This window comes from Dinoponera quadriceps, unplaced genomic scaffold, assembly GCF_001313825.1.
Source record: "Dinoponera quadriceps isolate SergipeBrazil2010 unplaced genomic scaffold, ASM131382v1 scaffold2088, whole genome shotgun sequence".
NCBI classification, from domain to species: domain Eukaryota; kingdom Metazoa; phylum Arthropoda; class Insecta; order Hymenoptera; family Formicidae; genus Dinoponera; species Dinoponera quadriceps.
This window is the reverse complement of record NW_014556152.1, coordinates 108,655-120,393: the sequence shown is the minus strand read 5'-3', so window position 1 is coordinate 120,393 and position 11,739 is coordinate 108,655. Positions and strand designations below refer to the sequence as shown.

Here is an 11,739-nt window from a genome sequence, read left to right as displayed (position 1 = left end):
GCGCAGAAGGGGAGTAATGCCGAAAGCGCGGTGTCAAAATGCGCGCTCGTCGTCCTGCGGGCGCGCGTCGATCACCGACGGCGGAATCTACGGGCGACGGTGGCTCGAGCGATGTTAGTTCCGAGGTCGAACGCATCAAGAGGTTCGTGCAATCATAACACTCGTCGCCACTCACGCACGGTAATTGCCTCCTTATGTCCACGTTATACCGAGGTTATACATGTAACAATGTAATTGATAAAAAAAATCTATCGGTTACAACAATGAATATCGCTAATACTATCGCTCAGGAACGCCTTCTCATCTTCCTCTCTTCACGTGAGATCTTTCGGGGCAACAATCGTCCCTCGGTAACGAAGCCAAAGGCGCGTGTAGGAACACGCGTATCCTCATTTTAGTCCCCGCAGCGGCCTCGTGAGACGGATGCGAGGGACACGCCTGGGCCTCGCCGCGCGGCAGCCTCGAATCCGAGCGACTAATGTGGAATTTCCCGTAGCATCGCGTGTATCTCTCGTTGCATTTCGCGGACGACGTTCTCCTCCGTTCTCGTATCCGTCCTAGGCTCGGCCGACGTCGTCGACGTCGTCGTCGTCGTCCGTTGTGTTGTTGGTAGTGGTGTAGCGATGGCGGAGGATCTCGTGTTTCGCGGTCTCGCCGTCGTGGCGCTGTACCCGCGCGTGCTTCGCCAGGTCGCGATGGGCGGGCCCAGGGGGCGCATTGGCCGCGTTTGGTAGGCGTGTCGGCGAGTCTCCCACTCCGCGACGTAGCGCGGCGCTGATTGACAGTTGGCGAACGACTGCGGACGGCGCAGGATCTAAAACCGTGCTAGGCGCTGCTCTCCACGCTCGCTCGCGCTCCGCTCGCTCTTCTCTTACCCGTGTGATCTACCCGGTCGCTTTTTCGTGGGGGAAACCTGAAACACGCATATACCCGTGGCTGCCTACGACCCGCTGCGCGCCCGCTTACGTGTAACACACTACGAACGAACCTACCACCTTCTCTGTCCGCCGGAGTTACGAGTGCCACACGCAGTAGTAGTCACGGTCAGGGAGGAGAGTCGCCCGCCGTCTCGCGGACAGCTCTCGCTGCGGTCTCCTCTCTCGACTCGCGTCCGTTCGTTCTTACGGTGATATCCGTATACCTCGTCGTGAATAGTAAACGTGTCGCGCGTGGTGTCCCATCACACTTTGTTGTCGTTCGTCGTTCTCTGCTACGTAGTACACGCGTTCGTGCCCCCCTCTCTCTTTTTCTCTCTCTCTCTCTCTCTCTCTCGTGCGCTCACTCGCTCTCCCCCCTCTCTCTCTCTCTCTCGTGCAATCGGTAGTTCTCGTAACGTAACCCTCGGTTCGCGCGCGTGATATCGCTTCGAAAACCGGCAACGCGACGTAAAGGCGGCAACCTCGGAGATACGTATCGTGGCATTGTCGCGGTGGCAACGTCGCCGCCACTGTGTGTGTCTTTGCGACTTTGCGCGCGCGGTCGCTCGTTCGTCGTCGCGTAACCTCGCCGGAGTATCCGCTCGAGCACAACATCGGTTGACTGTGCGACGGTGGTGATCGACATCAGTGCTCGCGCGCCATTGACGCCCGTCGTCGTCGCCGTCGTCGGCGGGGCGTCATCGTGGCTTCCACGTTCTCGTGCTGTAATGCGGTGTCGTTAACTGGAGGATGTAACGTGTTCCCCGTCAGTGACATCATCGGTGATCATCGGTTGTTTATGTGCTACGACACACAGTGATCGAACGACAATACAGGAGAGAGAAAACGCCGCGACGCGCCGTATGTGAATGTGTCAAGTACACGGAGAGTGGCAGGAACGAAAACACGACTCGGCCACCCATCCTCGCCTCTTCCTCCGGAAGCCACCGACCGAGAGGCAACCGCGCGCCGTCTCGATGCGGCGCGTCCGGCTCGCGGGCCTCGCGATCACCGCGCGCGCGAACTAGATGCATCCCCGACGACGCCGCGTCGTCTGCCGAGAGAGAAGAAGAAGAATCGTTCGGAGCTCGTCGTCGAGCCTCGTCGTCGGCGTAGTACCTGCCCCGACGACACGTGGCCCCCCCGCGCGAGATATGCGGCATTGACGAGCGCGGGTGTTCTCCTGCGAGAGAGACTTTGCCTACGTTTCCTGGACGTCCGAGGCGAGGACGTGTTGCCGCGACCTACGACGATGATAATGTGGAAGCACGTGTGCCCGCTTGCAGACGTCGTCGCCGTGATTCCGCTGCTATCGCTGCGAGCGCTCGCCGTGCTCTGCTGACGCTTGTCCGCGACGTTCGTCCGTGACGATTCCGCGTGGGCTGTTGCCTAGCTGAGAGTGCGACGTCGCCGGAGCGAATAGAGGAGAGTACAAAGGGAAAAAGGGACAGAAGAAAGAAGAGAATCTGCGCGACGATTGTCCCGAAAGAGAAAGGAGGGGACGGAAAGACAACAGGAGCTACATTTGGCCGAGACGACTGCTGGTCTACCGACGCAGCTGGGAATCCATTCTGACCGGCTCGTTGTTCTTCACCGAACGACGTACAATTTTCGTGAAAGTCCGAGAGAGTCACGCAGCGTGTCGAAGCGTTTTTAGGCGCGTCGAACGCGCGTACAACAGTGCCGGCGAAGTGTTGTGAAGTGTCGAGGCTTGCTTCCTTATACTGTGGGAAAATACAGCCGCTACGGTGGCTCAGCACGCAGAGTTCCCCGGCGCGGCCAGGGCGTTCATGGCGCAGCCAAGGGTATGTTTCGTATGTTGCATGCTGCCGTTTCTCGGTATTCTCTCGCGAAATCGGCCGAACGCCGATGAACCGCGTCTAGATTCGAAGTGCTGACAGTTTCGATCTTTAGCTTGTTGTGTACGCGGGACCGAAGTGTCGGGGAACGCGTATCGGGATGAGGAAGTAGTTCGGCTGCCTCTTTTTACGGAAACCGTCGCGCGTTGTTGTTCGTTCCCAGTGACGGGAACGAGCGATTTTGAAGTAAGCGAGGAAGCGCGTCTCGCGAAATTTCCTAGAGTTTGATGCAGCGATATGATTCAGGTATTCACGGTCGTTCGCGAGTGGCCCCCTAAGAGTGTCTCATTTTTCTCGTATTTCCCGAAGTGAAACATCAGTCGTTCGTGGCGAAAATCTTACGCTGCTCAAATGCCTCGTATATTAATTAGAAATCTCATGTGTTGAAAATACCCGGAAAGGTCGACGGGAGGTGAAAGGTTTCTCATTCTCTAAAATGGGCAAGTGTCGTCGGTTGTGTTGAAAGCGCTCCGCGTAATTCATTCGTTCGGCCGTCGGAAAGAGATTAGTTCTTCGCGCGGAGACCGTCCTGCTATTTTGTCCACGGGGCAACCCCGAAAGTCATCGCCTCGCGCGTGAATTTGTAAAATAGTGCTTCTCTTTCTCTCCTCTCACTCCTCGCTTCCAAAGAGCCGGTCGTTCGATCTTAGGCGCTCCGCAGCTGGTGGATTTGAATTGAATATCGTCGCCGTGTCGAAAGGAAATTTACATATAGGCCGCGACGCTTTGTAACGCCGCTCACATCACGCCGCCGGAGACAGAGGACGACGTCGCACAAAGAGGACTGCATTTTTCGGCCGCCTCGTCGTATGAGCGAGCGAGCTTTTCATTTCGCGCGAAATCCGAGCGAGACGCGCTTGAAAGAAAGAGATAGAACTTCAAGGGAAACACGACGGGAGTGGAGACGGATTCGTGTTTACGGTGCGCGCTGATTACACATCGTAATCGGCGGACGACTTTGACCGCGCGCGTAATTACAGCCGATAATCGTAACACAACACCGGGGAGTAAATTTCCTCTGACCTCGATTGAGTGTGTCGCGACTTCGCCGCTGAATAGTCGCGCGAGATCAATGGGATCCGAATAGAGATCGTCTAACGAATGTTCGTTACCGAGATCAGCCCGTAGAATCCTCGCGGATTTCGAATGCGTATTCTCGCGGAATATTTGATCCCGCTGCGATCTCTCCGTTATTTGGAAGAATGCGTTAGCTCTCTCCATTTCTCGATTTTCTCTCTTTCGGAATTATGTGTCGCTATCGGAAAATATTCCGTCAGATCACGCGCGGAGGACAGGAGTGCGCGTTGATCTCGTACTGTCGTGTCGCGATGACAAACGCGTGTGCGAACACTTAATTGAAATAAACGCGTCGACGTTCCGTTGTTGTGCTCAATGATGAAAAGGCGTCGCGACTCCGAAACGCGTTTCCATTCACCGAGCCTCGTAATGTGCAGCGTAACGTAACTTTTAACGTGTCAAACGCCGTTAGGCCAACGCTGTTTCTTCGTGGTTACGTTAACGCAATAAATAATCGCGAAATTATTCCGGCGATACGTGATCGCGTTAATTGAATTAAACCGCCGCGAACTCGCGCTCTTTGCAATTCAACAGCGCTGACAGTGACAGGCACACTAATGTCGTATCGGCCACAAAGCTTAAGGCACTGTAATAAAGTGAGAAAGATACTTTTTGTTACTCGCATAGTTATTATCTGTACGGTATAAGCGTCATTCGCCGAAAAGATTCGAAGAGATTGGTATATTGATTAGCATCAGCGAATTTTTTCACATACAACTTTTACACACAACTCTTCCCGTCGCTGATCAAAATCTATTTCGCCTTTCGTATCATGCGCGCGTTATTTTTGGCTTTGTAAAAGTGCGCGAAAATTGTCACCACTTCAACGCCGAAATTTCCACTCGAACCTTGAACTTCGTCATGTTAGAGAATTTCCAAATAGAGCAGATGTAGTCCGAGTTTTACACTACGAGAAGTCCTCGGACTTTCCTTTGACCCTTCGAAACAAAAAAAAATATGTTCGCCCTCCGATTGAAGTCTATATCGGAGAGACGTCAGTTATCTCTCGTGAAATGCCGCCGACGGGTGACAGAGTCCGCGTGAAATGCCAACGACGGGATCCGTGCGTGAAACAACGATCGCTGGTAAACGATTCTCGCTCGAAGCTTTACGTCCGATCGTCGCGCGCGTTCACAGTGGCGAGATCTTTTTGACGGGTGCTCGTCTCGTCGTCATCGTCGTCATTGTTTTCGAATCGACGTGCACAGAGTGTCGGTAGCTCGCGGTCGGACGCTCGGGGTTACTTCTTTTCGAGATATTTCGTTAATCGGCCTTCCTGACACTTGTGGTTTCTTGTTCACGCGACGGACTTCGTCGGACAATCATCGCCGACTGAAGTCTACTTCGTTTCCCGTGACAGCCACTTTCGCGAAATAATTTCAAGTGATCTCTCGCGATTTCTCCTAATACTTGCCGTATCTCCGGTAAAATCGGCGTCTATCTGCGGGAAAACACAAACGCGGTATGTTTAATTTAATTTAATTAGTGCGGTGTCTGTTCTCGCGCGTGGCATCATATCCGACATCGTTGCGCTGAGATCGTTATTGCACTTCGAGCCACTGTTAATTAATTAAATCTTCCAAACTTACCGATCTTGCTATCTTGAAGCGTTAAAGTTGCATATCCCTAATTAATCGGCACTAAATATATTTGCGAATAATTCATGATTAATATATTTCTGAATGATACATTAAGTTAAATAGCTTTAGTACGCGCGCGTGTATGTGTGTTTTATTATATACTATAGACTATACATATATCATAGTACACTCGGTCGCGCGGTTACTAAAGTGTTACACTTGCATATCACTTTCGTTGATCCGTTAATTGCCACTCCACATGATCGCGTGATGCGTTTCTGGCCGTCGGACGCGTTCAATGTACTCCTTTCTCGTCGCGTCTCGGTTAACACCTTTAAATATCGAGGTCATTACGCGAGTCAGTAAATTAATTAACATTAATGTAGCGTCAATGCTTTAGGAGTATTTTCTCTTTCTCTGTCTCTCTTTTTGCTCACCTTTTCAGCACTCCCCACAGCGTGTGTGTGCGAGGGCCGCGTGCGAGGGCGCAAAATACTCTCAGTGGATTCGTTTCCAGCGAAAGAGTTGACGATTAAACGGCGACCGCGCGCTTGACACTTCTCGACGATCATCCGACGCGTGGCGTTAAACGGGTCGTATTGATTCCGATAACTGGCTCCGTGCGAAATGCAACACTCGCTCGCCGATAACTGCTTGCGTGTTTACGCGTTTCGCGTGTGTCATCGCGATGCGCGCGCGGCTTGTAACAAAGTGACGAAAGTAATAGAATATAATTTAGATTCTCTCTTTGCTCCACCTCCCTTTCTCTCTCTCTCTCTCTCTTTCTTCCTCGATCAAACGTCATTCCCGTTCGTTCTGTGTATGTTGTCGATTTTTATCCGTTTTACTTCTGGCAGCGATTAAAATTAGCTATTTTGTCATTTTAACGACCACAACTTACGATACAGTAAATCGAGAAAAATGCATTTCTCACACGATTGTGTATGTGTGTGCGTCATATTTTTCTATTGCAATGAGTAAACATCGGCGTTTTGGTTCTCGAGGTGTTAATTGAGTTTCGCCGCGTAAACAGTTCCGAGTAAGCCGCGTATAATGAGTATCGGTGATTTCGGTGCAAATAACATGTTTGCGTCCGGCGCAACGGCGTCTCAATCGCGGCTGGATCGTTCCGAAGGGCCGGGCGCGCGCGTTTTACCGCTCAATTCTGTCCCGTATCGGCGGCGGCGGTCTTGCGCTCGCAAAATTGCCGAAACGTGCGTGCGTGCGTGCGTGCGTGTTCGCTGCCCGTCTGCTTACTACCTGCCTTGCCTCGGTCTGCTCGTGTGAGTCGCGAAACTCTTTCGCGTGCACCGCGTCCCGCGGAGAATTCGCCGGGACTCGCGATTTCGTATCGACGGAGAAAGCGCTCGGTGAAGAAGCTTGATCTTTGACAGGTGAATTTTACGCGGCCCAACGCCCCTCGGGATTGCGAAATATTATTCACGGGACACGATGAATATTCTGTTAAGCGCGGACGCGGCGCGACTCTGCGCGCCGCAAAGAGAAAGAGAGAGAGAAACCGTCAGAAGGAGACGAGTCAGCCGAGAACTTCGAATCTCGTCGTGAATGACGACACGTATCGAGAATTCAAGTGGCCGCGGACGATACGATAAGCATCGCATTCATCGGGCATTATGCGGTTTCACCGGCTTTTAATTTTATTTACTCCCAGGGTTGTAATATACGGACTGTTCCGGAACTATCGGTACACGTACCTGTTTCAACGACACGCGGAGGTTAGGTTAAGGTGAATAAACATATGATCGCGTACAGATTGAACTCTTCGAATTTCTACATAACGCCTCGCTCTTTTCCCCTTCATTTCTTCAACAAAATCGTTGAATATTAAAGTCTCTTTCTGCCCAGCCGATTTATATGAAAAAATTTCGAGTCGTGAAGAAGGGAAGGGGAAAAAGCTTTGTTGGGGGGGGGGGGAGGTTTTATTCTTTCCTCTCCTTCCATCCGTTTCCCGAATTTTTAATACTTACAAAGTTTCCATATTGTATCGTAATCGCGTCCGGATCTCGTTTTCGCGTCGATCAGTGAGTCGCGAGGCGCCAGAGAGAGTTGGGCGACGGCATCTCTAAGAAGGGCGACGAGGGGAAGTAAATGCCTGGTAGGTTCGTTTCGCACGAGCAACGAGCATTAGGATCCGCGAGGAAAGGTGCGGAAAGAGGCGGCGGCGGGCTCGGAAACGCGTGTAACGCGATAGCGCGTTTCGGATTAAAAATTCCGACCGTGAATGGCGGCGCTCGTCGACGACGAGGTGTACCCGATTTTTCGTCGTTCGCGCGCCCGCACCGCTCGAATGAGCCGTGATTATGTATTTATGGGTATCCATCAATCACTTTCGCTCTCCCGATTGCCGCGGATATCGGCCTTTAGCCTCTCGGATTAAAGTCGTATCGATTTCTCGTCGTTCCATCGCGCCGCGCGCGTCGCCGAGCGGCCGTTATTCTGCTCTTTTTTTTTCCTTTTCCCTTTTTTCGTTGGACGAAAGTCGTTAGGCATATTCATGCGCGAGATGAATGGAGGAGGGGAGACCACCCTCCTCCTCGGCTCAGTGCCCGCGATTTAGAACCGCCGTGTTGCGAACGTCGTCCGATATACCCAGCCTAATTCCGTTTTCCGAAAATGCGTCCGCGGTGATTCGATTCGCGCGATTGTCGTCAATCCGTGGTTTATCGTAAACCTTCTCTCTTGTCAATCGCCGCCGAAACGCGCGGAATAGCATTATCGAGGCCGGTTCGGAGCAAGTGGATGCGGTCGTCTTCATCGAAAAGCCCGTCGTTGTTCGCATCCGAGCGTAACGCCGTGTTCAAGATGCTCTCCCTCTCTCGGTCTCTTCTGTTCTTTCTCGCGGATATCGTATCGCCGAGTTCCGCGATAATTGGATAGTACAGATAAATCTGCCACACAACTCGCAAGAGAGAGAGAGGGAGGGGAGGAGAAAATACGCCGTCGTCAGACTCAATTTTCGGCAGCACGTGTTGCGCTTTGAGACAAAATTGCGATAATATATGTAAGATACGTGGGCTCTTGAGTGAACGTTAACGCACATCGGAAAACGTGGTGAGGAGGTGAATTTCTCAGGAGGATATTTAACGCAATCGCCGCGCGCACACGTGAGGAGAGAACGTTTTGTCTCTCTGAGCGCTCGCGGTGGCGTGACTACTTAAGGGTTAACTCTCGAAGTTCTGTGTGTGCCACCGCGATTTATATCGCGCGACTGGATTTTCTATTCTATACGTAATGAGAGAAGAGCACGATATGGAAGAGAGCGAGGTGCGGAGCTGTCTTACGCTACGAGCTTTATCTGATTTTCTATGAAGCGCCTGGGATAATTGAATTTCTGAGGAACGCTAATTATTACACCGCCGTGCGGCGGCAATTATACTTTATATATCATGTAATTGTGCGCGGTGGTGAGAAGAAAAGCGTTAAGCTGCTCGCGATCGATTAGCCGATGTGAGGGAAAAGGGACTCGACGGGAAATCACGAGGCGAGAAACCGCGTTTTGCAAACGAGACTCGCGCGATGTTCCGCCGAATGTCGATCACGAGGAAATGAATATTCGCGGGAGTGCAAGCCCACGTTTTTTTTGTTCGTCCTTTCCGAAATATCGGTCATATCGCCATTGATATTGACAGCGAAAGCGTCCTTAAGTAGTTCAGTGCCAATAATCGATGCAACCATATCGGAGTGGTAGTTTTATTATAAATTTTACATCGTCATTTGTGACGCGTGTTAAATAATAATCAATCTATCTCGTCGATTATATTTGATGCCAGTCGGACTTCTCCCTCCCCCCNCAGTCGGACTTCTCCCTCCCCCCACCCCTCTCCGCCCTGCCTCGCCTCGCCCCTCCCTCTCCTACCTTTGGCGATCGAGTTTTATTTTCATGCTGACACTAAATGTCAAATAAAAGTTTCCACGCGCAAAAGTTTGTTTCGAAATAAAACATTATGGCTGACGTGGAGTGCTCGCGCAAAACATGCTTGCTGAATTCGCCGTGCTTGCCGTCGTTCGTCGTCAATAGGTTATCTGCGGCCGTCTTCCTCTGCACGAGAGCCCGATTGCATTCGTGGAGTATCGTCGCCTCCCGTCGAAGGATTAAAGATCGCATAAATTCGAAGTAATTAGGGTTAAACGATAAAAATAGCGTCATTTGTAAAGAGTGATTTCAATCTCGGCAAGGTGGCCAACGCAGAGAAATTGAGAGGGAGAGAGAGAGAGAGAAGAGTATTAAAAGTAAATTTTATTTTCCTCGTCGAAAGCTCTTCAGCGAAATTTTTCGCATTACGCGGTTCTCGCGCGATAGATTAATGGCCGGGTGGGACGCCTCCGATATTTCTTCAACGTTATACGATTTTAAAATTGATTTCGACGCCAGCGGACGCCGATGCAACGGAGACAGAGGCGGAAAGGGAAAAGAGAGAGCGAATGAGGGCCGATGTAGCGTCGGGTTGTCGGTGTTTACCTCGTCGGCTCGCAAAATCCGCCGACTGCGGGCCACCTCCATCACCCGGCAATTTTCTGAATCCTCGCGTTGATCCGTCGGGCTCGGTGTATTTCGCCGATTTATATTTTCAACCGGAGATAATCGTTGACAGTATCACGGAGGAGGCGAGCACCGCGTCCCGTCCTCTTTCCCCCCTCCTGCTTCTCCCCCTTGTGCCTCTCCGTTTTTTCGTAATTTACACCGAGACGCTTAAACGCTCGCCTTGACCTATCTACTTATAAATGGCGGTCGTTTGTCAGGCTTTGCTAAATTTCCCTGGATTCTCGGCTGGTGTTGCCGAAGCGGCGACTCCGAGCGAGCAGTTGTCGCAAAAACGTCATTTCCATACGTCGGAATTCTCTCGCGCGTCTTGCATTAATCCCCGCGCGTCCTTTGCGGACGCAGCGCCGACGGATTCCCGTCTGTTAACCCTGTGGGATGCATTATTCAATTTTTGAAGCTCCCGAGTCGCCCGAGCGTTACACGCGCAACATAATTCGGCACTTAGACGGTCGTATGAATTTTCATGAAGACGGTATTATTCGCCGAAGTGGTCGTTCATGTGCGCGATACTGTAGCATATTCGAGGGTGTACCGACGTGTACCGAGGGGGAATAGGAATGATCTCGACCGAGTTGAATCTCTCTAACGAGATAAGGCGGAAATGAACTCGCGACTTGAACGCGTGAGAGCGCGTTAAGGCGGCGTTAAAAATCGACGCCTCTTCGCGCCGCGTTTCCTGAAATATCTTTCCGAGCGCCGTCGTCGGTCCATCGTGCTCGCTGCTGCGCCTCATAACCGCTCGGTGACAGCCCGACATCGTCGCGACGTCGCGCTGTGTAACTTCTTCTCCGTTTCGGTCACGAATTAGCGCCGGGCTGTCCGTAAATAGCGGATCTTATTGTATGCAGCGTGGTCGCGCGTTCCCTCGAACCGGCTTTGTCACGAGGCCTTTCGTCGGCTCGACGACGACGTTTGACGAGGAGGAAGACGGCGACGACGAGCTCCGTCGTCGGTTAGACGTCGTCCGTCGAGTCTTTCCCGCGATCGCGTCTCGAGACCAGCCGTCCTCATCCCGCCCGCCTCGCCTACCCTTCGAGATATTCCACGCCGTCGTCGAGTGATATCTTCATACCTTCGTGACGGTGAATTATTGTCCGCGGCCTTTTTCAATCCTCCTCACCGCGGCGGAGGGACATTCTAGAGACGCGACGTGTTCGCGCGCGCTTTCTCTCTCTCTCTCTCCTCCCTCTCTTTTTTAAACAAGAATTGCACTTACATCGTGCCCACTCGTCGCGAATAAGTGGGGCTCGCCTATCTGGGCGAACTTGGAGGAATCGCTAAGATGGAAATACTTGTGATAGCTGGCTAATTTATTATTCGCTATTTATTGTAGCAGAAAATGGTTTCATCAGAAAAATATTCACGTACAGCATGTCGTCGACTGTTTATTTGACCTTTATATTGTCGCGAAATTCGAAAACAACGTTTGGTTTTTCTTTTCTTTTTTTTTTCTATAAATATTTACAATGCATGTGAATGTATACACATACACGTATACACTCGCATATCGGGAGAAAAAGAGAGGGAAGCAGAAGGAGAGAGAAAGGATCGTCAGAGGATTTTCAACTCGATATAGCTGAAATCGGCGCTTTATCGCACGTAAAAGCCGTCTACGTAAGAAATGCGAGGGACATATCGGGCGTTCGGGGATGCACGGTAAATATCCGTGGAACGCCGATGAAGATATCGGGCGTATTAATTCAGCACTCGGTTCGGTTCTTCGGCGAGGCTTTATCGCGGCA

At 51.6% G+C, this 11,739-nt stretch overlaps 1 protein-coding gene across 1 annotated transcript in view; it reads left to right on the top strand.

The window, feature by feature from the left end:
- Positions 1 to 802: 802 nt before the first annotated feature.
- The window catches only part of LOC106747020 (homeobox protein homothorax-like), a 63,753-nt gene continuing 52,816 nt past the window's right edge, over positions 803 to 11,739 (top strand). Inside the window, exons 1-2 of the mRNA XM_014624255.1 lie at positions 803 to 968; positions 1,689 to 2,722. Of these exons, the coding sequence (XP_014479741.1) occupies positions 2,708 to 2,722 (15 nt within the window). The 5' untranslated portion in view covers positions 803 to 968; positions 1,689 to 2,707. The remainder of the gene's footprint in view (positions 969 to 1,688; positions 2,723 to 11,739) is intronic.